This window comes from Petaurus breviceps, unplaced genomic scaffold, assembly GCF_028583685.1.
Source record: "Petaurus breviceps papuanus isolate PSGF00001 unplaced genomic scaffold, PetGlider_PUasm1.0 185, whole genome shotgun sequence".
Classification (NCBI taxonomy): Eukaryota; Metazoa; Chordata; class Mammalia; order Diprotodontia; family Petauridae; genus Petaurus; species Petaurus breviceps.
This window is the reverse complement of record NW_027185797.1, coordinates 32,772,266-32,798,860: the sequence shown is the minus strand read 5'-3', so window position 1 is coordinate 32,798,860 and position 26,595 is coordinate 32,772,266. Positions and strand designations below refer to the sequence as shown.

Sequence of the window (26,595 nt, the reverse complement as noted above, 5' to 3'; positions counted from 1 at the left end):
TGGGGCCCTAGCCACCCCAAAACTCCTCTAGTGTTTAGAATGGTGAGGTCTGGCCAGGCTGACTCCCCCTGTCCCTAGGTGGTAAATGAGCCCATCCCATTCCTCATAGACCGTAACCCCCCCCACCCCACACACACACTTCTCGACGGTGTAACTTCTCCTAGAGAGACACTGATCAGGAGAAAGCTCTGATGTGTTGTTGACAGGCTAATTTTGTTTTTTCACAATTAGAATCATTGTCCTCTGAGGAGTGTTAACCCAAGAAAAAGCACAGGCAGGGTTTCTCTAAGGTTTCAGGTTTACTAAATGACACACAATCATACCCACAGACTGGCACGGTACCTCAGCTGGGGCCAGGGCACATGGGGATTACAATAGGTTTGGAGACAGGATGACAGAGGAGAAGCATCATTTGACTGACACTGTCGGGCTCTGCTTTCAGTTCTGTGCTTGGGGAGGAGACAAGTATTCAGTTTGTGAGTCCGCCCTTCCACCAAAATAGAACTTATTGATAGGGGTTTAGTGGAGGGGGGAATGTTTGCTTAGGAGCCTCAGCCCCTCCTACCCCTGCCCTCACTCTTCTTCATAGGATTCCAGTGGCCTTGGGAGCTGAACTCCTAGAACAGGCTGTCTGAGGGCAGGAGACTCCCCTGCTGCAATCTCCCCCACCCCACCCACTTCTAGAGTCTTTTCTCATTCACTGGAAACTGTTCTCTCTTCTGGCTTAGCCCAGCCTTTTCTAAGGTCTTCTTGACTTCGTTTGAGCGCTGAACCATCTTCTCTGTTAACTATCTTTCCTGTCCTGCCCTTCTCCTTTGCAGGAACCCCATTCAAGCCTTGTCCCCTGGATCTGGGTAGGTCAGAGTTCTTCCCAGAGCCCTCTCTTCTCTCAATAATCCAGGTGGAGATCTCATAGACTTTTTCATATTCAACATGTACAAAACAGAGCACGCTCGATCTCCCCCGCCCCAAAATCTTCCCTGTTGTTGACAGTTCTGTGAAAGTTGGCACTGCTACCTTCTGGGTACTCAGGCTGGCAATATCAGGGTCATCTTGGACTCCTTCCCCTCACCATTTGTTTCTAATCAGGTGCCAACCTCTAATGCAGTTTGAAGGGGGGTTCAGGGACCCCCTCGGGTACCAAAGTACTGGACAGGGTCATCTGGAATGAATTTATGAGCTCAGGTCATCTTTAAATCAAGTTAGCAAAAGTTTATTGTTACGCTTTACAGTGGGCAAAAGTTCTTAAGAAACCTGCAACCTTAGAGGGTACAGTTAAAGTTTATATAGAATAAACCATGGTAAAACATGTGACAAATATGCCAACTAGGTAACATGGAGCAGGGTTAGGGAGTGGTTAAGGAGTGGTCAGTTCTTTAAAAAAGTGCACTTTTTGTATCTACTGCAGAGGCATTTTACCCAGAGTTCACCAGGAAAAGCCCAAGGTGGGGGGAGGGGAGCACCCCCAGGGAGGCATGGTTTTAGGCCTGCTATTTCACTAAGTCAACCAGCAGTTAGAGCCAGCTGAGGATTGCCTAGTCTGCCAACTATCAATGCCATGTTTAACAAGGTAGATGTAGGGAGCGTATGTATGTCTTGAGCCCAGGATGCCTGTGATGAGATGGGGAGTCCAGTGGGCACCAAAATATTTTTAAGCCAGGACAAAGCCAGTTGTCTATCATAATCCCCCCAGGTTTGGTTTGTTACTGTACCAGGGGGTTTGCTGAGGCCCACTCATGAGTTGTTGATAGGCACAGTGTCCTAGGGCTGGGGAGAAACTGCAGGGACAGTGTTCAGAGGCTAGGGAGAAACGGGAGCTTGCAGCTGGGGTCCAAGCTCTCCATGGCATCTCCTGTACCTGGGTTTTCTCTCCACTCCCACAGTCACCACCCTGGCCCAGACTCTCCTAACCTCTTATCTGACTACTGCCAGACCCTGGAATTGCTGGCCCTGCCTTCAGTCTTCTTTCCTCTCTTCATCTGTCAAGGTGATCTTTTGGAAGCATGAGTCTGAACATCACTCCCCTGCTCAAGAAGCTTCCGTGACTTCCTTTTACCTCTAGGATAAAATAACTTCTTTGACATGCAAAGCCCTTCCCAAACTGGTTCAAACCTGTCTTGAGCCTGATTTCATGTTACTCTCTCTCTTGTGCACTGGACAGTCTGATTCAACTTGCTGTATCCCCTATGTGATATGCCCCATACTGCCCCAATGCCTTTTCATGAAACACCCTTAGCCTGGCATGCTTTCCTTTCTCCCCTCTCTGCCTCTGTCAATCCCTAGCTCTATTCAAGGTTCAGTTTGAATGCTACCTCCTTAGGGGGTAGCATGGAACAAAGTCAGAGGACCTGGATTCAGATCTCCTTGGACGCTTGCTACCTCTGGGATGTTGGGCAAGTCACTCCCCTCATCTGTCAATGAGAGGGTGGGGCTAGATAGTGTCCAAGGGCCTCTCTGACTCTTCCCTCATTCTCCCAACCATGGGTGCTTTTCTCCCAAAACAAGGCATGACTTTATTTGTATTTTACATTTATTTATACATGGAATTGTTTCTTCCAAAGGAATGGCAGCTCCTTGAGGGCAGGGACCTGTTTTCATTTTTGCTGTCATATCTCAGCCTCTTTGACTGTCTAGCTATGTGACCCTGAGCAAGTCACTTGTCTTCTAAGTTCTCTAAGCCTCTGGGAAGTAGCAGAGAAAGTACTGATTTGCACTAGTGGAGGGTGTTTGTTTGCTGGGAGTTCCCTACACCTATGAAATCCCAGGGCCAGGCCAAAAAGTGTGTGTTTAATTTAACAATCAGTAAACATTTGGAAAGTGCAGGGTAATAGAGTGGACTCATCTGACTTGTAAAGCAAAATGGCGGAGCTGAGGTTTTGGTTACCCACATTTAATGCCTCTACGTTGAGGAATCTGCTTGCTTCCCTTCTTTGTGCAGAGCCTGTTGAGAGGTGCTGTACACAGTCTCTAGCATTTGCAGAATGTTCTAAGCTTTGCACAATATTTCACAAATATGACTCCATTTGCTCCTAAGAACAATCCTGGGAGGTAAGTGCTATTATTAGTCCCGTTTTACAGATAGGGAAACTAAGGTAGACAAGCTAAGTGACTTGCCCAGAGTTGAACACGTAGTAAGCATATGAAGCTGGGTTTTAACCCAGTTCTTAACTAGCTACAGGCCTGGCACTTTACCTACTGTGACATCAGCTGCCTCTACAGAAAAAAAAAAAAACCAGACCCCAACTTCAGGGAGCTCATGCTCCACTAGAATTCCAGTAATAAAATATTTATAGTTAGTTGATCATTGCAAAAAAATAAAAATACCCATAGCAACTTCTGTGAAAAGTCCTTAAGGTTTGCAGATGAGTGTTTTATCAGGAAGATTGGGCTTTAAGGCTCCTGTCCCCTATTGAAATGTATTTTTTTTTTCTTAACATGGAAATTAACCTGCAGTTTACAAGGATTTTCCTCCTTCCAGAGTTCCCCATGCCAGTGATATCTCAGGTCCTGCCCCAGACCCTGTGATCCTAACACAGAAATTAGATCGTGGCCCTTGGAACTGACTCTCTGTCCTGTTTTAGGTTCCACAAGATGCAAAACACAAGCTCGTTTATGTTGTGAAGACGATCCAAGCAAGCATTGGAGCAGATAATTACCAGAACTCCTTGGTATTTGGACAGCTCCCCAGCACATCTCTTGATTTCGTGAAGGCTTTCATGGATGAGGTACTCACTGTAACTTCACCTAAGATCGGTGCCTTTCAGAAGTTGCTATGCTTCACAGCTTCTGAATTATTTTAAAGACAAATGAAACAGCCCAAGCTCAAAGACAAGCAAAGAGTATAGAGGAGTGTAGAGAAGAAAGCATTTGCTTGAGCTTGGTGGATGAATAGAACGTTTTCCATAGTGAGTAATGGCATTGTGCCTGATCTAATTACTCATTGGACCCTAATGCATGATAGATACTTGTTCATAGAAAGTTGAATGGTGCTAAACCGGGTCTGGGCAACCCCCTGGTCTGACTCTTATTCTATAACCCTGGTGCATTCAGTGACATTCGGAAGTTGGATACAGTATCTGCACTTACCTTGGGGTGAAGGTTTTGATCTTTACATTTATTCGATGAATGTGCCCTTTGGTGCAGGTGTCTCCCTGGTGAGGAAATGCTCCTCTTGTTATAGTGGCAGGGGCAGAGATGTAGCTAATACTTTTTGTGTCTGGGATGGGTATAGTCTCATCTGATACAAGGTTGGTGGTAGGGGAATGTGCCTCTGGGGACAAGGAAGTAGATCCATGGATGGAGCTGTCTGAAGCAGTCTGTCCTGGGGAAAAGCTCCAGCTGCCCCACCATAATTTTAGCTCTGGTAGGAGTGAAAAGAAGGTCACAGAAATAGTTATGCTTAAGCATGTCCCCTTTTCAAACAGCAGTAGTAAAAGTCTTAGGGCCCCAGAATACTTCCCATCCAGACTCTTGATTCATCAGCTGAGAAAATGGGACCCCGGAAGCATTAAGGGCAAGGCGCCATTAGCTAGAGCCGAAGCTGGAACGAATAGCCCGAACTCCCTGACTCGAGGCTCTTCCCATTCTATCATGTTGTTTTTCTTTTGTCCAGCCCTAAGGAATGCTATTGAAGTGACCCTGGGGCAGAGAGTGGCAGGGGCCAAGCTTATCATGGTGGAGTGAAAACAAGTTGCATTTGGAGTCCTAGACTTTCCAGATAGGACCTCAGGCAAGGGCCCTCACCTCCCTAGGCCTCAGTCTCTTCAACTGATAAAATGAGGAGGTTACATTAGATGGTAATCTAATCTGATTCCAGAGCCATGATCTATGGGCCTATGACCAGACTCTACCATCTCTGCACAGATTACTAGAAAGTTAGAAGCAGGGGAAGAGGTATTGCTTTTCTCCTTTCTTCTTTCTTTTCCCTCCGTCCTTCACTTTTCCCCTCCCCATCCTCTCCCTTTTCTCCTCATCTTCCTCTTTTCTTTTTCTTAGAACAAGTATTCCAGAAGCACCATTCAAAGCAGGCACAATCACAAAGTAGCCAAGTTGGTCTTTGGAAATGCCTCTCCCACCTAGAGTCTCAGAAGCCTTGAAACTCAGAATTGTGAGGAACCACAGAGGCCATTCAGACCCTGACCAGGAATTCCTTCTTTAAAGAAAAAATGAAAAAGAAAAAAAAAACTTGTTTTATCACTTTAATTTTTTTATATTTTCGAATTTAAAAATATCAGCTAAAATGAGCAGTTCCCTGTAGATCATAGAACAGAAAAGAGAGTGTTGCACATCTCTGTCATGTGCCGCTGTCTTTTCTTTCTAATATACCCTAAGTTCACGCTGTAAATTTCAAAGCTCTCTGCTCTTCTGCTTTTGTCTGACTTTTTTCTGTTTTTTTTCTAAGATGCTTCAATGATCCTCTCTTGTAAAAAACGTTATCTTATTCCCTCTTGCCTTCCCATTCCCAGCCTCACTGAGGGAGGAAAAAAAACCCAAAAACAGACCCTTTATAACAGATAAGCACAGCCAAAGAAAACTAACTTTTAAGTTGTATCCCACAATGCCTGCCTCCTGCCCTGAGCTCCTCACTGCCCTGTCAGGAGGTGGGCTATACTCTTTACCATCAGCCCTCTGGAAATATGGTGGATCCTTGCATTGATCTGAGTTCTCCAGCCTTTCACGGTTGTTTTTGTTTGGGGTGTTGTTATTGTGTGAATGATTCTGATTCTGCTTAGTCTCATCTGTCTGGATTCATAGCAGGTTTGGGTTTGTCTGAAACCATCCATTTCATTTTTCTTTTGATTCAATAATATTCCATTGTGTTCATGTGCTGTAATTTATTTATTCTCCAACAGATGGGTGCCCCCGTAGGTTCCAGTTCTTTGCTATTACGAACAGAATTGCCATCAATATTTTTGTATCTCTGGGCTTTTTCTTTGTCTTTGATCTCGGATCTTTGAAGTTGACTTTGGGGCATAGCTCTGAATTGCTTTCCAGAATGATTGAACCAATTCACGATTTTACCAACAGTGAAATTCACCGCGGTCCCTCTGAAATTTGTCCTGTTTTGTCATCTTTGCCAATCTGCTAGCTATGAGGTACAGCTTTACCTTGCATATTTCTAGTTAATCGTAATCTGGAACTTTTTATATTTGTTGGACAGGTTGTAGCTTTTTTTCCTCTGAAAGCTGTATGTTTGTATTCTTTGGCCATTTATCTTTTGGCTAATGACTTTTGTCCTTGTGAATTTGAATCTTTTCCTTATGCATCTTGTACTGGGTTTGCCTTTCCTTGAAGCTTACTATAGCCATCGCTGCATCTCAGAATTTGAGGTTGAGATGGCATTTAGGTCACTGTGTCGGGCTAGTCATGCGGCAAGAGGACAGGATGACACATGGACTGCTCCAGGGCTGCACTGACATCTCTGAAATATTCAGCCCCCGACAGGAGACCCTCCCCCCACCCCAGCCTATCGGTCGGACTAGTCTGGTAGATTTTCGAGAGAACACAAACCAGGATTACACAGGTCGAAGAGAACTGACATGCAGAAGGGTTGTATTTCCTTTACCTGACTTCAGAGTAATGCTTGGAGTAATGGGCAAATCTAGGCTTGGGGTTAGGCATGCTGAAGCTTCCGAGCCATGAGAGCTGGCTTCATGGGACATGGGCTGCCTAAGGAGACAAACGCTTGAGGTTGTGCTCCAGCAAAGGTTGGATGAAGCCAATGGCAAAGGGGAGACTTCCTGCCCAGGTGCTGGGAGGTCCAACTAGATCACTCCCAAGTTCCCTCCTAGCTCTGAGCTTCTGAGATTGTAGGTGGGAATGTGCCCTTGAGAGCCACTGCCATCAAGGTGACCCTTTTGGCATCTTCCTTGTTGATGGGCAGTGCTTTGAGCACGTGTGTTCCAAGCCATGCCTGGTGCAGAGGAGGGGCTGTGAGCTTCTCAAGGCTAGAAGCTCTGCCAGTCTGGTGCTTCTTTGTGTACAGCTCCTGAGCACAAGCTGGGGACCACTCACTGCGGCTGCTGTTGAGGCTTTAACGCTCTCTGATTATCATTACTACAATGCTCCCATTGTGTCCCACAGTGTCCCAGATTACAGGCAGACTCCAGTGGATGCTGAACCATAACTAGTCATTTTGTTCCCAGTGGCAAAGTTTCAACACCTTGCTATAGTAACCCCTGTAATCAACCTTTTTAAACCTTTAAATAATATTTTAATGGCCAACCTTTAAAAGATAAGCTGGGGTGGGGGAGACCTGGGGCACAAAGTTCTGTCTGTGGGAGGAGTGATCCCTGGAAATGGGCCCCAGAGGGAAGAGATCCTGGGATGAAGAGATTGCAGTTGCTGTCTTTGTACCCTGAGCATTTAGGATAGTGTCTGGCACGTGATATGGGCCCTTAACAAAAGTCTATTGATAAGTTTTGGTGACCAGAGCAGGACAGAATGGGTGGCACAAGATCTCACCTGAGCCATGGACACCTGGGGAAGAAGCTCTCCCCCTGGTCGTTTCTTCTATTAACTAATTATTGTTGCTATCTAGTTAGAGAGGGACTGAAGCCTAAGGGTTAGAGTTAATTTTAGAGTCAGGAAAGCCTGAGGGGAGGACTCCCGTTGTGCCCTCTGACCCATCCTGATTGGGTGACCCTGAGAAGCTCTCTAAGGGTTAGAAGCTCAATTCTGCACTGACAGGGAATTTCTCACTGAGAACTCCCTATGCCTGTTTGGAATAAAAGAACACCTAGGTGCTAAACTCAGTTGTATCTTCACTAGCAAGGGTAAATCCTGCAAGTGCTAGCCAGTAGGACAACAGGTGATTCCTTTGGATGGAGCTGGGTCCTGAAGTGTTAGAGCAAAGGCAACTGTGCTCATCTGTGATCAAAAGAACAGAAGAAATTGAGATCAGAAGATGCATAGAGCTTAAACTGGGCGGGAGCTCAGGGGTTTGCCTTTGGATTATAGATTTGGAGCTGGAAGACCCCTCAGGGGCCACCACTTATTTGATAGTTGAGGTCACAGGAGTCAAGGAAGGGAAGGAAACTGCCCAACCTCTCACAGGTAGTGAGGGATCAAGGGACCCTTCATTTTTCAGTTGAAGAAACTGAGGACCAGAGAGGCTAAGTAATTTGCCCTAAGGCAATGGGGAAGTAAGTGAAGGCCAAGATGGCAAATCTGATCCTGATCACTTCTTCTAAAATGTAAAGAATGGCCATATTTTATAATGATAAAACAATACCCCAAATATATACATGTGGTTATATACATGTGTGGGGCATGTGTGTGTGTGTGTGTGTGTGTTTGACCAAAAAATAAAGATTTATTTTCTTTGGTTCTGGGTCTTGTTTTTGATCTCATCTAATTTTGACATTTGATGACATTACGTGTGGCTCTTATATTAATTTGTGCATGCATTCACCCATTTGCAACCCCAGTGGACTAAGCTCAGTTGCTTTTTACACCCTCCTATCCTCAGCACCCTGCACATAATTGGCTTAGTTAATGTTTGTTGAATGAAAATTGCTAAATAATACACTTTGATCTTTCTGGGACTGTGGATTTCACAGGTATGTGCTCTTTTTATTGATGCAGATAGCAACCTCTCTGGGACTGAATCACCTGTTTTCCAGAGTTTCCTTGGCCATTAGAATCATGATCAGGAGGCTAATCTGTTAGTGAGTCTCTCTGGCCTCAGGCTGCTCTTTAGATGGCAAAACTAGAGGCCTTTCCTGGCTCCCTGCTCCAAACCTTTCCTCCTTGAAGCCTGACCCACCAGGGGTTACTCTCTTGGCACAGCCTTCCAGGATGCAGGGTGGCACTCTGAGGCATCAGAAGGTGACTTTAGTGGAGAGAAAAACAATAGACCATTCATAGGATGATGACAACAACAAGGCCCATTCTTCAGAAGGTGATGCAGTGAGTATCATTATTTCTGATGAAGAAACTGGGGGTCAGTGTGGTTCAGTGACTTATTTGCAGAAAGGATAAAAGAAGGAATTCCTAGTTCTTGTTTTTGTTTTTAATTAGTATTTTACTTTTTCCAATTATATTCATTAATTTTAGCATTAATTTTTACAGAATTGAGTTCTGAATTTTTCTTTCTTTCTCTTTTTCCTCCAGTCTTCTTAAAAGAGCAGGGAAATTGATACAGAGTATATATGTGCAGTCATGTAAAACATATTTCCGTGATAGTCATAGTTGTAAAAGAAGGAACAGCCTAAAAGGTAAAAAATGAAGGTGCAAATAGTATGCTTTGATCTGTATTCAGAGTCAATCCGTTCTTTCTCTGGATGTAGATGGCATTTTCTATCACGAGTCCTTTGAAACTGTCTTGGATCATTACATTGCTGAGAAGAGTTAACCCATCTATACTTGATAGTCACACAGTTACTGTGTACGGTGTCCCCCTGGTTCTGCTCATTTTACTTTGTATCAGTACATATAAGTCTTCCCAGGTTTTTCTGAATCTGCCTGCTCATCATTTCTTACTGTTCAACAGTTCCATTACATCCCTATACCATAGGTTGTTGAGTCATTCACCAATCAATGGCATCCCCTCAATTTTCAAATTTTTGCCACCAGAAAAAGTTTCTATAAATATTTTTATGCATGTAGGTCTTTTTTCCCTTTTCTATGATCTCTTTAGGATACAGACCTAGAAGTGATATTACTGGATCAAAGGCTATGCACAGTTTGGTTGCCCGTTAGGCATAGTCCCAAATAGCTCTTCAGAATGATTGGATCAGTTCACCACTCCACCAACAGTGCATTAGTGTCCCAATGTTCCCACATCCCCTCCAATATTTATCATTTTCCTTTTCTGTCATATTAGTCAACCTAATAGGTGTGAGGTGATACTTCAGAATTATTTTAATTTGCGTTTCTTTATTAATAAAAAGTGATTTAAAGCATTTCTTCATATGACTATAGATATCTTTGATTCCTTCAACTGAAAATTTCCTGTTCATACCCTTTAACCATTTACCAATTGGGGAATAGTTTATATTCTTATAAATTTGACTCAGTTCTCTATATATTTGAGAAATGAGGCCTTTATCAGAGACAATTGTTATGAAGATTGTTTCCCAGCTTTCTGCTTTTCTTCCAATCTTGTCTTCATTAGTTTTGTTTGTACAAAGATTTTTCATTTAATATAATTGACATTATATATTTTACATTTTTTAATCCTCTATCTCTCGTTTGGTCATAAATTCTTCCCTTCTCCATAAATCTGACAGGTAAACTATTCCTTGCTCTCCTAATTTGCTTATGGTATCACCCTTTATGTCTAAATCCTTTATTCATTTTGAATACCTTGTCTTAGTATATGACATGAGAGGTTGGTCTATTCTATACCTAGTGTCTGCCATATTGTTTTCCAGGTTTCCCAGCAGCTTTTGTCAAATAGTGAGTTCTTATCCCTGAGGTTGGGATCTTTGGGTGTATCAAACATTAATTTACTATGATCGTTTATTACTGTATCTTGTGTACCTAGTCTAGTCCATGATTCACTAGTCTTTTTCTTAGCCATTACTAGATCATTTTGATGATTTCTACTTTTTAATATTGTTTAAGATCTGGTACAAGTAGGCCACCTTCCTTTGCATTTTTTTCATTGATTCCCTTGATGTTCTTGACCTTTTGTTCTTCCAGATGAATTTTGTTGTTATTTTTTTAGTTCTATAAAATAATTTTTGGTAGCTTGCTTGTTATGGCACCAAATAAGTAAATTCGTTTAGGCAGAACTGTCATTTTTATTATGTTAGCTCTGCCTTCCCATGAGCAATCGGTGTTTTCCAGTTGTTTAGATATGACTTTATTTGTGTGAAAGTGTTTTATAATTGAGTTCATGTAGATTTTATGTTTGTCTTGGCAGGTAGACTCTCAAGTATTTTAGTGTCTACAGTTACTTTAAATGGAGTTTCTCTTTCTAGCTCTTGCTGTTGGGCTTTGTTGGTAATATATAGAAATGCTGATGATTTGTGTGCATTTATCATATATCCTGCAACTTTGCTAAAATTGTTAATTATTTCAGGTAGTTTTTAGTTGATTCTGTAAGTATACCATCATATTATCTACAAAGAGTGATAGTTTTGTTTCCTCATTGCTTGTTCCAATTCTTTCAATTTCTTTTTCTTTTCTTATTCCTAACACTAACATTTCTAGTACAACATTGAATAATGGTGGTGATAATGGGAATCTTTGCTTCACCACTGATCTTGTTGGGAAGGCCTTGAACTTGTATCCCCAGGACAGATAATGCTTGCTGATGTTTTTAGATGGACACTATTTATTATTTTAAGGAAATTTCTATTTATTTCTATGCTCTCTAGTGCTTTTAATAGAAATCGGTGCTGTACTTTGTTGAAAGCTTTTTCAGCATCTATTGAGATAATCATATGATTTCTGTTGGTTTTGCTATTGATGCCAACTATGCTGATTATTTTCCTAATATTGAACCAACCCTGCATTCCTAGTATAAATCCCACCTGGTCATAGTGTGTGATCCTTATGATGTATTGCAGAAATCTCCTTGTTGGTGTTTTATTTAAACTTTTTGCATCATTCTTTAGGGAAATTGGTCTATAGTTTTCTTTCTGTTTCTGCTCGTCCTTCTTTAGGTATCAGCACCATATATGCGTCATAAAAGGAATTTGGCAAGATTCCTTCTTCACCTATTTTTCCAAGTAGTTTATATAGTATTGAAATTAATTGTTCTTTAAATGTTTTGTGGAATTCACTTGTGAATTCGTATCAGCTCCAGGGCATTTTTTCTTAGGGAGCTCATTGATGGCTTGTTCAATTTCTTTTTCTAAACTAGAGTTATTTAAGTATTCTGTTTCCTCTTCTGTCAATCTGGGTGAATTTACCCTTTTCATTTTTTGATACTGAATATTTGGTTTTCTCCTTTCTTTTTTTAAATCAAATGAAAACCAACGGCTTATATATCTTATTGTTGTTTTTTTTTTTAACAAGCTCCTAGTTTTATTTATGAGCTCAATAGTTTCCTTACTTTCAGCTTTATTCATTTTACTCTTGGTTTTCAGGATTTCCAACTTGGTGTTCAATTGGCGATTTAAAGTTTTTTCCTAGGTTTTTTTTTTTCCAGTTGTGTGCTCAGTTCATTGACCTGTCCCTTCTCTATTTTGTTGATGTAAAAATTTAAGGAAATAAATTCCCCCCCCCCCATTCCTGGTTCTTCTGACTCCCATCTCCTGTTCTTATTCCTGCCCCCACCTCACTGCCTCGACATCTTGTCGACTTGACAGGTCCACAGCTGTTTAAGCAGATGAAAAGGATATTTTCTAAAAAGCTCCCTCCTTAGGGCAGGAGATTAGGGTAAATATCTTGCTTGTACACCTGAGTCACCAATATGGGCCCACAGGACTGGAGGGTGAGGGAGCCACACGCTCACCTGCCTATGAGTGATAAACTGCGCACTTTGGGAGTCTCTTTGTGCTTAAGGTCTTTCCTAATGCTTCCTCACATGGGACTGTCCCCCAGAATATCCCCTAGAATGCCCCAAAGATCACATATCACTGACAGTCTAGACAGAGCAGATCAAGCTTGGTAAGTGGTTAAGAGCATCCCTACTGTCGCTGCCGTTTATGAATCGCTGCAAGATTTATAAAGATCCTCTTGTCTGATCCTCACAACCCCAAGAGGGCTGTGCTGTTGTTATCCCATTTTGCAGATGACAACACTGGGGCAGAGTTTGTTGTTTTGTGCATTGCCCATAGTGCGTTTCTGAGGCAGGATTTCTCCCAGCTCCAGCACTCCCCCCTCCCCATCACCCAGGGACCTCCCTCCCCCTGCCCAAGATGGCATGTAATCTGATATAGGTTCTACAGATACATAACTATTAAAGATATTTTCACATTAGTCATGTTGTATAGAAGAACTATAACAAATGGGAGAAACCATGAGAAAGGAAGAAAAAAAAAAAAGAAAATAGTCTGCTTTGCTCTGTATCCAGACTCCATATTTCTTTCTGTGGATGTGGATGGCATTTTCCACCATGAGTCCTTTGGAATTATTTTAGGTCCTTGCTTTGTTGAGAAGGGCTAAGTCCATCAAAGTCAGTATTGAACACTGTGGCTGTTACTGTACAATGTTCTCCTGGTTCTGCTCACTTTACTTAGCATCAGTTCATAGAAGTCTTTCCAGATTTTTCTGAATTTGGCTGTTATTTCTTATAGAACAATAGTATTCCATTACATTTACATACCACAACTTGTTCAGTCATTCCCCGATTGATGGGTATCCCCTCAATTTCCAGTTCTTGGCCACCGCAAAAAGAGTTGATGTTTATGTGTATGTATGTATGTATGTATGTATGTATGTGTGGGAAGCCAAGCCCACCCAGGGACCCCTGCCCTTCTGTGGAAGTGTCTGAGATAGTGATAGGAGCCCTGCCGGCCAGCAGCAGAGCTGAGAAGGAAAAGTTAGGTGAAAAGATAGATAAAAGAGTTACTTACCCAGAGGTTGACAATCATAGACGAGACGGGTCTCCAGTATGGTGGAAAACAGTCAACTTTATTCAGCTTAAGAGTCCAGTATATATAGTGTGAAACTGAATAGTCATCATAAGCCACTGGACATCCTTTCTTCACCCCTGATCTTATTGGAAATGCATCTAGGTTATCCCCAATACATGTAATGCTTGCTGAAGGTTTTAGGTAGATGCTACTTATCATTTTAAGGAAGGCTCCATTTATTCCTATGCTCTCTAGTGTTTTTAATAGTAATGGATGTTATCTTTTGTCCAAAGATTTTTCTGCATCTACTGAGATAATCATATGGTTTCTGTTAGTTTTGTTGTTGATATGATATATCAATTATACTGATAAGTTTTCCTAATATTGAATCAGCCCTGCATTCCTGGTATAAATCCTACCTGATCAAAGTGTATTATTCTCATGATAAGGTGCTGTAATCTTTTTGCTAATGTTTTACTTAAAATTTATACATCTCTGTGCATTAGGGAAATTGGTCTATAATTTTCTTTCTCTGTTTTTGTTCTTCCCATTTTAAGTGTCCCATATTTGTATCATAAAAAGAATTTGATATGATTCCTTCTTCACCAATTTTCCCAAATAGTCTATGTAGTATTGGAATAAATTGTTCTTTAAATGTTTGATAGAATTCACTTGTAAATCCATCTGGTCCTGGAGATTTTTTCCTAGAAAGTTCATTGATGGCTTGTTCAATATCTTTTTCTGAGATGGGGTTATTTAAGTATTTTGCTACCTCTTCTGTTAATCTGGGCAATTTATACTTCTGTAAATATTCATTCATTTCACTAAGATTGTCAAATTTGTGGGTATACAATTGGGCAAAATAATTCCTAATTATTGTTTTAATTTCCTCTTCATTGGTGGTGAATTCTCCCTTTTCATTTTTGATACTGTTAATTTGTTTTTTTTCTTTCTTTTTTTAAAATCAAATTAACCAAATGTAAAGGCTTATCAATTTTACTGGGGTTTTTCCCCATAAAACCAGCTCCTCGTTTTATTTAATAGTTCAATAGTTTTCTCACTTTCAATTTTATTAATCTCTCCACTTTAAGTTTTAGTATTTCTAATTTGATATTTAATTGAGGATTTTTAATTTGTTCTTTTTCTAGCTTTTTCATTTGCATGCTCAGTTCATTGAACTCCCCTTTCTCCATTCTATTCATATAAGCATTCAGAGATATAAAGCTTCCCTTGAGAACCACTTTTGCTGCATCCCATAAATTTTGTTCTATTGTCTCATTATTGTAATTCTCTTAAATGAAATTGTTGATTGTTTCTATGACTTGTTTGACCCACTCATTCTTTAGGATTAGATCACTTACTTTCTATGAATTTTTAGTCTTATCTTTCCATGGCCCTTTACTACATATAATTTTTATTGCATCATGATCTGAAAAGGATACATTGAATATTTCTGCCTTTCTATACTAGATTGTATATGTGACATAAGCATCTACTTATATAGGGTTATCCATGTAGCTTTTGACTTTAATGTACCTTTTGTATCTTCCATAGATACATTTGGTCCTTTCCACTAGAACTGGAGTACTTCACCTTCCTGGTTCCATGGACCCCTCTGGCAGCCTGTGTAGGTGGCATTATATCCTGGCCCCCTTGGCCTCCCTCCCCATACATACCTGATCCATTGTCAAATCTGGCCAGTTCTGCTTTTCCTCACTCGAGGGTCACCTTAGCTGGCTTCTTCTCACTTGTGTCAGTTATTGCAGCTGCCTCTTAATGGGTCTCATTGCCTCAAGCCTTTTCTTGCTTCAAATGTAAACTGTCCTCTTTAGCTTTCAAAGGCCCAAACTGTCTGCTCTTGCCTGCAATTGTTCTCTTCCTGCATGTAGCATTCCTGCCAGACTGGCTGTCACTCTGCTCTTCACAAAGGACCCTCTCAGCTAAGGTACCATGTCAGAGACAGCCCATGATCTGAGATGCTCAGGGCATTCTCACAAAGGAATGATGGCAGAAGCAGTGAGGTGACACAGGAAGGAGTCTGGCTTTGAATCCTGTCACAGACCATTGCTAGCTGTGTTCCCCTGGGCACGGTAACCTCTCTGGTGCCCTTTCCTCACCTGGAACACTTGGGAGCTGGACTACAAGACTTCTGAAATCCCTTTCTGCTACTAAATGGGTGATCTCCATGATCTCAGTCCTTGAGATTGTAATGGAAATGCAAACTTAAAGATCTTCCCTGCCCCTAGGCTAAAGTGCACCTGGAGCCTGGGGTGGGAGGCTTGTTTTTCAGTAGATACAATGTAATAAGAATGTAAATTTTAAAGATCTTCCCTGCCCCTAGGCTAAAGTGCACCTGAAGCCTGGGGAGGGAGGCTTGTTTTTCAGTAGATACTTTTTGATTGGCCAGTGAGTCAATAAGGTTGTCACATTCTCTGAGCCAGGAGAAGGCTATATAAGCCCTGATGTGTAGCTTTGTTTTTGGGACTCACTTTGAGAAGTGTTCTGTGATTTGATCTGAATTCTGGGAAGCCGTTGTTGAGAGTCCCCCGGCTTTGAAAAACCCAGAATGTGGAAACCCAGATGTTGACTGGGTATGGATGTAATGGTTGGACAGTTTGGAAATCTGTCTACTTGATGTTTCTGTCTTGATAATTATGCCTGTATACTTTGAGGTTCAGGGTGCTGACCTTTTCTCCTGAACAAGGTAAACAATATATGTCTGACTGATTAAAGTAAGCTTGTTAACCCATTTTGAGTTGCTTTCCTTTAACAAAGCAGATCCAAGAACCTGTATTGGCAGCCACCCTGAGCACGCTTGGGGTGCTTGCTGCCACAGAGATATTTTTCATTTGTATAATATGAATCAAGAAAATTTGTATTCAAGACCTGCTTGACACTGTAGGAAACTCCTGAAGACTTTTTAAGTTGAAGAAGAATGGCTGACTTTCATTGGTAGACAGTTCAGTCACTGGGAATTCCGTACTACTGAGTAACAAGTTGTAATGTAATGCCAAAAGAAGGCAACTTCCCAGGTTCAAAATACCAGCATAGGTGCTCTCTATTTTATTCAGTAACAAACCCAGAACAGAGAAGATCAAAACATGACATCATTCCAAATACAGCATTTACTAAGCGTGATTAAATAATCTCCAAGGACTACCCCACCCCAGGACCTTCCAATCATTCAATCAATTACAAAGTCTCTGTTCTAAATACTTCTCCACCCCTAGGCTATACCTTCATTTGGTCCACCACAAAGCCCCTCTTCTCAAATGGAGATTAGTTTCCAAACATAAGTAAACTACCTTCATTTGTCAATCACAGAGCACAATAAGGTCAAAAGTTTCCCACCCCCAGGATCACAATTGAATCTACCCCAGAGTTACATCAAGTTTAAACACAGCACTTAATACCCAAATAGAGGTCCTTTCTTCATCTTGACACGAGGCAAGTTCTCAGCAATCTTAGTTCCTGGGGAGACAAGGCTCAGCAAGGCCACAAGATACACTGCCAGTCCCTTCATGAATTTATCCTCTGTCTGTAGAACAGCCCTAGAACCCCTGAACACATTAGCAAAGCCCTCTCCCAGGATTTCTGTAAACATACAACAAGAAAATCCTTCTTCAGGGCTTCTGAACCAACAGAAAGGCTCCCAGACCCCTGCAACAACAGCACTGTCCCTCACCAGTGGACAGTATTCACTCTGTCTGCAGGACAGTCTCCAGACCCCTGCAACAACAGTACTGTCCCTCACCAGTGGACAGTATTCACTCTCTGTCTGCAGGACAGTCTCAGGCCTTCTTAGCGAACAGCCAGGTTCCAGGACTTCTTCAACAAAAGGACAGTCTTTCACCAGTGGACAAATCTGGCAAAATAACATCAAAACAGACAGACAAAGTACCAGCAAAACAGCCATGTCTCCTCAGTCCTTGGCAGCTCAGGGGGCAGGTCTCAAAAGTCCAGGGCAATTCAAAGCGGCCACCAGCAATTCTCTTAGTCTCTCTCTCTCCACGAGGTGCTGCTACCAAAAAAAGGTCTTCGGCCTGTCTCTTGTCTCTCCAAATCTACATCACCAGCTCCTCCCAGTTCAGGACTTTCTTTTCACATCAAAAAGTCCATCCCACAGGTGGGATTAACAAGCTCTGGGTTTTAACACAATCAATTTGAAAACCAAGCCAATACAGGGGAATCTTTAATTGCCATTACTATCACACAAGTTTGGACCAATATAGTGTTTCCAGGGTAGAATGCAAGCTCCTTGAGGACAGGGGCTATTTTTTATGTTGTCTTTGTGTTCTGAGCCCCTAGCACATACAGCAGGTGATTAATATGTGCTTATTTTGTCTTTGTACCCTCCTGCTGTGCCTAACTTAGTGCCTAATATATAGTAGGTACTTAATAGATGCTTATTTTATTGTTGTTTTACCCCTAGGACTTGTTAGTGAATAAACACTTTTTTTTTTTTTGCTTTTTGGAGTGGGGAAGGCAGGGTAATTGGGGTTAAGTGATTAGCCCAAGGTTACATGGCTAGTAAGTGTTAAGTGTCTGAAGCCTTATTTGAATTCAGATCCTCCTGACTCCAGGGCTTGGGCTCTATTCACTGCACCACCTAGCTACCCCATGAATAAATACTTATTCAGCACTTGCTATGTGGCAGGCATTGGGCTAAGCACTCACTGGGAATAAGAATATGAAAAAGACAGTCTCTGCTCTCAAGAAACTTATAATCTAATGGGGAAAGACAACATACAAATAGTAGCTGAAGAGGGCAATGGGGACAGGCTGGAGAAATCCAATGGGGGGCTGGCCAGCCTGGGTGCCCTCCTTCAGGGGAGGTTGGAGGGTGCTCTGTTCCAATCCCATTTAATGGGTCTCAGGAGTGGAGGGTATTGATGATATGCAAATACCAAGGCTGATGTGGTCTCGCAAGATGGTGAGGTTCCTCAGGGCATCCAAAGGAGCCTCGCCAGGTGGGAAGTGAAGAGGTGGTCCCTTGGCCCAGCTGCCCTCCTTTAATAGGGCTTCAGTAGGTGCTGATTCTTGTGTTTTGCCCCCATGACTGGCTGTAATGTGAATGCAAATTTAAAGATCTTCCCTGCCCCTAGGCTAAAGTGCACCTGGAGCCTGGGGTGAGAGGCTTGTTTTTCAGTAGATACTTCTTGATTGGCCAGTGAGTCAATAAGGTTGTTACATTCTCTGAGCCAGGAGAAGGCTACATAAGCCCTGATGTGTAGCATTGTTTTGGGACTCACTTTGAGAAATGTTCTGTGATTTGATCAGATGAAATTCTGGGAAGCCGGTGTCCAGAGTCTCCTGGCTTTGAAACCCAGATGTTGTTTGGTATGGATGTAATGGTTGGACCGTTTGGAAATCTGTCTACTTGATCTGTTTCTCTGTCTTGACAATTCTGTCTGTATACTTTGAAGTTCAGGGTGCTGACCTTTTTCCCCTGAACTAGGTAAATGATACATATTTGACTGATTAAAGTAAGCTTGTTAACCCATTTTGAGTTGCTTTCCTTTATCAAAACAGATTCAAGAACCTGTGTTGGCAGACACCCTGGGGATGCTGGGGTGCTTGCTGCTATACTGGCCTGTACCATGTGCTTAACTGTCACCACTTGAATTGAGCTCCATGTCATTTCTAACCATGTTTCCTCTAGGTTGCTGTTCCCATTCTCTTGAACAAGAAGAACCACACAGTCTGGCCATATTTTGTTTCCCAAGACCTGGGAACCCATGTGGAAGCCATGAAAACCAAAATGCACATTCTGAGGGGTGTGATGTCAGGAAGAACCCTGCTTCCAATTCCCACCATTGCAGAGAGCATTGAAGGGGAGCTTAAATGCTCAGAGGCCAAGTAGGTACCCACTGCTACCCTAGACCAGGGCCCCATTGTACCAAATCATCTGTACCCTGGTCTCAGAGTATTCTAAACTTACATGAATTAAATGTTTGTACGTCCTGGGTACGTGAATATTGCACGTGATTTTTTCTTCAAAGCAGCCTTTTAAAAAGAGTGTTTATTGTAACACTTTCTTTCTCAAGAAGCCAGGGCTTTGTGGTAGAGGGAGGGAGTTCTGGACTTGAGGTTTAATGTAAGGAAGAGCTGAGTTCTAATTCTGCCTCTTCCACCTCCTAGCTGTGTGACTTTGGGCAAGTTACTTAATCGCACTGATCAGTGCGGTGCAGTGTTCATATGGATACAGAGCACATGTATATATAGATGCAGCATAATGTATATATGGGCAGAGTACTATAATAGAACCCATGTTGGGTTCTATTATAACCCCAACAGGAAGACCTGCGTTCCAATTCTGCCTCTGTAAGCCCCTGGAAAACCACTTACCCTCTCAGAGTCTCAGGCATCCTTCAACACTCTAAATAGAGACGTTTTGCAAATTTGCATTGGTGAAACACATTGTTTCATTCCCTTTTCTTGCACAAGTGCTGAAGAGCAGCTCAATCTTTAGGAGAACCGTTTTTTTGACATAAAAAAACTTGCACAGGGTCTGTGGAGATGTTTTTGCAACAAAGGAAGTAACATGAACAAAATTCCACGAGAGGTCATCCTCAGTTACAAAGCATCTAGGGCTTATAAAAAGACATTTGCTATTTGAGGAATGTCTTGCAAAAGGGAGGAGAGTGTAGATTTTGCATTTCTGCTTCTGTCCTTTGTTTAGAAAAGGCTAAGAACTGGGAATAAGAATATGAAAAAGACAGTCTGTCTAATCTTTATCATTTTTGATGTTTGTAGACAAGACTCATATGAAAGGGCCATGCTCCATGCCATTGAATCTGTGGTTATTACATGGTCACATCAAATCCAAGAAGTCCTCCAGAAGGACTCAGGGCAATCTTTGTTGAAGGGCATTCACTCAGACCCTCAGGAAGAACTAGACTTCTGGAAGAAAAGACGGGATAACCTTCTGTGCATCTATGATCAAGTAAGCCAAAGTCCAAACAAACTCTTTGCCCATGTCTGTCAAGCTGATTAGTAAGCTTGGCATGAATCTTACTCCCTAAACCTATGACTTTCACTGATGGGGTGGTGAGTGGGTGGGAAACTTGTTTGATTTTCGTAATTCTGCCTCTGTTGTCCCTTTCTGAGTGCTATATGAAGTACCTGCTTTGGTCTCTTGCTGGTAGAATTGGGTTCTCCTGGATGGTTGCTCTCTCTTCAACAGGGGAAATCTGGATTTCTCATTCTGTGCCATTCTTGTCTATAATCTTCAAGTGGTTCTATGATCTCACGAGTGTGGTTATTCCCTCTATTGTACAGATTACAACCCCATTTGTACAGGCAAATTCTAGATGTCTCTTGTCCTTGTCCTTACACAAGGAAGGACAGGGCTCCATCTTGGTTTCTTGATACCCCAAGGGTACCTAAGTTCCCCTTCAACCACTTCCCCCCCCCCACCTTTGATATCCTTTGTTATCCCTGGTCTCTGGATCCATCCTATAGTTGGCATGGAAGAGCTGTCCAGGGTTTTGGAGACCTTCCTACCTCCTTTAACATCTTATGGATAATGGTTTAGCACTTAGGTTGTTCATCTGTTATTACAGTGTCAGGAATATAGTAGACATTTAATATTTGTTGATTAATCCCTCATTTTCTCCATGACCAGTTTTCTCCTGATACCTTCCCTTGATGATACTCTTATCCTGCTTTTTGTATGTGTGTATACTTTTAAAATGGTGATTAAAAGTAATTTTGTCTTGCTAACTTTTGTTGACAGTGATATGATTCTCCTTGAAAGAGTTTTAGCCACTCTAGGGAAATCACAAGACCAGAAGTTATCGTTTACTGTTTCAGGGAACTCTCTTGGGGAGCTTGAAAATACAAAGAGTCAGTTAATCTGATCAGCTCATTGAATTTGGGAAGCAACAACAGTAGCTTCTATTTATATAGCGCTTTAGCATTTCCTTCGTTGATATGGTCTAGCCTGGTTGAGGGAATTTGTCAGATTTGACTTTGGGGTTTCTACTGGAAGACCTGAATTGGATCACCAAGGCCTGCTCATCTTTAAATGGAAACTCCAATTCTTGCCTTGCAGAGATACAGATTTCTGTATCTCTGCAGACAGAAGGTCAGCTCCAGGGAGGCAGAGACTGGGTCATCCTAGTACCTACCACGGTGCTTCACACATAGTAGAGATCCCCAACACTTCTCATAGAGCCTGGCATATGATAAGTATTTGATAAATGTTTGTTGGGGGGGGGTGTAGCCAAGATGGTGGTGTAAAAGCAGGATAATTCTGTGAGTTCCCCCCATAACCACCTCAAATACCTATAAAATATGACTCTAAACAAATTTTAGAGCTACAGAACCCACAAAGTGACAGAGAGAAACAAATCTCCCACTGAAGGCAGCCCGGCAGGAAGGGTCCATCACAGCATGTTGGGAGCAGAGCCCAGCCCCACGTGAGTCCATGGTTTTAGCCAAGGGCAGCCCTGCCTAGCAGCCACTGGACTTCAGGAGAGTGGATCACCAGTAGCTGTGGGGGTTTCCAGAAATATGAACCTATAAATGCCAAAGACAAAGTAAAAGGTCAGTGTGGGACTCTGTTGGAAGTGAGGGGGCTGAGGAGTGCAGTCCAGCCTCTGCCCCTGGTGTGAGAAGTGGTGGAGGTGTGACATCTGTGCAGCTGCCTCCATTGGCTGCTTCAGAGTTCCCAACCTGCAGATTGTAGGGGGCCAAGTGACCATTCAGAGGGTAATCACTCTTGCTTTAACCTTCCTGGATCTGGATTGCAGTGGTTCTGAGGTGTGTGACCAGTGAGCCAGAGCTTGTGGGGGCTGTAGAGATGGCGCCCTCCTAAAAGCTCTGGCAGCTGTGAAAACCCCAGCTATTTGTGACAAAGGTCTCCCCTCTGGAAGCAGAATCTTCCTGTGGCAAAGAGCTCAAAAGTCAAGTAATTGAGTGGCAATTTGAGCAAGCAAAGCAAGCAGAGCAATCCAACTTTACACTCCTATTTTGGGGACAAAAAGGATCAAAGCATGGAACAGGAGGAAGACAATGAAGTCAGAACTTTTGCACCAAAAGCTTCAAAGAAAAATATGAATTGGTTACAGGCGATGGAGGAGCTCAGGAAGGATTTTGAAAATCAAGTAAGAGAAGTGGAAGAAAAAATGGGAAGAAAAATGAGAATGGTGCAAGAAAATAATGAAAAGAGAGTCAACAACCTGACTGAAGAAAATAACACCTTAAAAAATCAACTCAAATGGCCAAAGAGGCCCAAAAATCCAGTGAGGACAAGAATGCCTTAAAAAGCTTAATTTGCTAGATAGAAAAGAATTTCAAAAGCTCACTGAAAAGAATAATTCCTTCTGAATTAGATTGGAGGAAATGGAAGATAATGACTTTATCAGAAATCAAGATACTATTAAACAGACCCAAACAAAAGAAAAAAAATAGAAGGCAATGTGAAATATCTCATTGGAAAAACCACTGACCTGGAAAATAGATCCAGAAGAGATAATTTAAAAATTATTGGACTACCTGAAAGCCATTATCAAAGAACCTAGAAATCATCCTTCAAGAAATTCTCAAGGAAAATTGTCCTGATATTTTAGAACCAGAGGGCAAAATAGAAATTGAAAGAATTCACTGATCACCTCTTGAAAAAGATCCTGAAAAGAAAACTCCTAGGAATAATATAGCCAGGTTCCAGAGTTCCTAGATCAAGGAGAAAATATTACAAGCAGCCAAGAAGAAACAATTTGAATATTGTGGAAACACAATCAGGATAACACAAGATCTAGTAGCTTCTATATTAAGGGATCAGAGGGCTTGGAATGATATTCTAGAGATCAAAGGAGCTAAGATTAAAACCAAGAATCACCTACCCAGCAAAACTGGGAAGATGTGGTCATTCAATGAAATAGAGGACTTTCAAGCATTCTTGATGAAAAAAAAACAGAGTTGAATAGAAAATGTGACATTCAAATCCAAGAAGCAAGAAAAGCATGAGAAGGTAAACAGGGAAAAGAAATCCTAAGGAACTTAACAAAGTTGAGCTATTTACATTCCTATATGGAAAAATGATAATTGTAACTTATGAAACTTTTCTCAGTATGAGGATAGTTGAAGGGAATATATATATATATATATGTTTATATAGGAGGGTATGGGTGTATGAATACATATGTGAGTGTGTGTGTGTATATATATGTACAGGTATACATAGACAGAGGGCACAGGATCAATTGAATAGGAAGGGATGATATTTAAAAGGTGAAATTGAGAGGTGAGAGAGGAATATAATGAGAGGAGATGGGGAAAGACAGAATGGGGTAAATTCTCATATAGAAGAGGCAAGGGATAGCTGTTACAATGGAGGGGAAGAACAGGAAGGAAAAAGGGAATGGGTCATCCTTACTCTCATTGAATTTGACATACACACTAAATAGGGTATCCTCCCCTACAGGAGAGTAGGGAGGAAGGGGATGAGAGGTGGCATGATGGAGGGGAGGATGATTATGGGGAGGGTAGTTAGAAGTACACACTTTTGAAAAGAGACAGGGTCAAAGTAGAGAATAGAACAAGTAGGGGGGGTGGGATAGGATGGAGGGAAATATAGTCAGTCTTTCACAATATATCCACTATGGAAATGTTTTGTGTAACTGCACATGTACAACCTATATTGAATTGTTTATCTTCCCAGTAAGGGTGAGTGACAAAGGAGGAAAGGAAATAATCTGTAATTCAAAGGTTTAAAATAAAATGTTTAAAAATATATATTATTGTTATTTTTTACATGCACCTGGGAAATAAGATATATAGGCACTAGGGTATGGAGATCCATCTTGCTTTACTGGAAAGTTGGAGGGTGGATGGGGGAGACTATAGGAGAGAGCAGATTGGGGGATGGTGTATACAGGGGGATTGTTGTTTTGGGGTGGTGGGTAGGGGACAGATGGGGAGGACTTGTAACTCAAAATCTTGTGGACATGAATTATATGAACTAAAAATAAACATAAAATTTAATTTAAAAAATTGTTAAAGAGCAAAAAAAAGTTTGTTGAATTATTCAGAATTAATAAGATAAGAGTCTTAAATGTAAAAAAAATTCCTCCTATTTCATAGGGTGATAATATGCTCGATTTTATCTATATAACATGATGAGCTTTTAAAAACTTTATTCCTATCCATAAAAGTCCTCCTTTAAACCTTCGTGACCTGGAGATGACTCTGGATTCTCAAAAGTTCAACCAATGAAACATCAACTCTAGTGAATTACTGCAGTACATGAGTCAAGTGCCATTTTCCATATCAAACCTGCCCTGATCCATCCAACATTCCCTCCAGATTATCTTACACTTATTTTGGGTGTCCAGGCATCTTCTCTAGCCACTGTTGCCCCATAGGGCCTGCCTTGCTTCCACCTAAGTTCCCTTCTTGCCTTCCTTCCCCCGCTCCCCCCACCCACCCCAGTTACCTTGTTGCCCTGGGACAACTCCACCACAGTATGATTAACATGCTTCTACCCTCATCCTACCCACCCCATTCCAGCAACTCTAAACCCTATAAAACAAATAAAAATTCCAAACCGTTTCACAGGACTGTGTGACCTCTTTCTGTTTCTGGAGTGATAATGGCTGAGCAGCAGAAGAAGAGACAGATGGTGTTAAGATCCCACAGTTGTTGGTCTATAAATATTAACCTAACAGTTGGTACTCTTAATGTGAGATGTTTGTCCAATGGCCAATAAGTCATACTACTAGAAGCCATACCCACACAGATATTTTCTCTGAAGAGGAAACCATAGGCAAGTAGCAGCTGCCAAAAGGAATGCTCTCAGGTTGAATTTAGAGGCACAAACACTGGGGTGAGTGCGCTTGGCTTCATCATGCACTCAGAGGCAATGAGAAGCAGAGCATTTCCTGGGAAATGTAGTCCTTTACCTTTCAATGCTCGAGGTGCACATAGGCCACAATGCCACTATGAACATCATAAGTATGTTGGAAGCCCCAGCATCTGTTGCAGAGGATGAGAAGGAACCATTGTATGAAGGACAAGATCCCCAAACTACATCGATGCGTAGTCTGACCCTCAGTAACTTCAGTAAGAAGATGGGCACAAGGAAGAACAATGAGAACTACACTGACAATTAAAATCAGGTATCGATGAATTATCTAAAGCAAATGATGAGTTGACAACTTGTGGATGACTTAGAACTCTCGTGCTGACATATGAAATCTTCAAGAAGAGACTCAGAAGGTGGAAGGCATGCAGCGTATCAGAGGGCAACTCCCCAGACTGACTATAAGGAAATGACTCTTCCTCAAGCTGCAGTCCTCATCTCTGTACTAGCTGATTGCATACAATCAGATTGTTGACAGACCAAAGGAAAGGAGTGAGAATCAATTTGAAGATGGAATGCAGGATACCAATTAGAAGACACAGGAAGCAATCCCAGCAGGTCACTCCTGGTTTGTTGTAATTGGCTGCTAACTCTGACAAATAGGAAAGGGACTAAACTCAACACATGAGCTCTTAGAAAAGTTTAATTGGTACAATTAAACTGCCTCAGTTTTCTCATCTGTAAAATGAGCTGGAGAAGAAAAACAGCAAACCACTCTAGGATCTTTGCCAAGAAAATCTCAAATGGGGTCATGAAGAGTTGAATATCATTGAAATGATTGAACGGCAAAAAATCGATACAAGGCCCAGCCACAGTTTGGATTTACTCAAACAGTTCAGAAGCCACTTTAGCCAGTATATGTTTAATCCATTTACTCTGCAGAATGATAGGAAACCCTACGGCAGCACTAGCAGTGAATACAAACCACTGCTTCAAAATGTAATGGAGGAGGAAGATGGAAGGTGAATGCTGTTTTCCTCATCTGGGGAATGAGAGGGTGGGAGAGCAGATGATTTCTGAGGGCCCTTCTGACTCCGGATGAAAATTTCTATGTCACGATGCAATGAGATGCAATTGAGGAGAAAATGAGTCTGCTGAGAGGTTCACCTTCATTCTAGATAAGCCCAGACATCTTCTGAGCATTGGATGAAAATGGAAGAATAGCCAAAGTTGTTTCTAGAAGTCATCCATTTTCCTGAGCAATGATAATGGGACCAGCACCTTTGGACTCCACTGCCTCAGTATTTGATATAGAGA

General features: G+C 41.8%; 1 protein-coding gene across 1 annotated transcript in view; it reads left to right on the top strand.

Annotated features, from left to right (window-relative positions):
* DNAH11 (dynein axonemal heavy chain 11) overlaps window positions 1-26,595 on the top strand; it is a 303,071-nt gene that overhangs the window by 1,236 nt on the left and 275,240 nt on the right. The window contains exons 2-4 of the mRNA XM_069088738.1: window positions 3,582-3,725; window positions 19,135-19,331; window positions 20,229-20,418. Of these exons, the coding sequence (XP_068944839.1) occupies window positions 3,582-3,725; window positions 19,135-19,331; window positions 20,229-20,418 (531 nt within the window). The remainder of the gene's footprint in view (window positions 1-3,581; window positions 3,726-19,134; window positions 19,332-20,228; window positions 20,419-26,595) is intronic.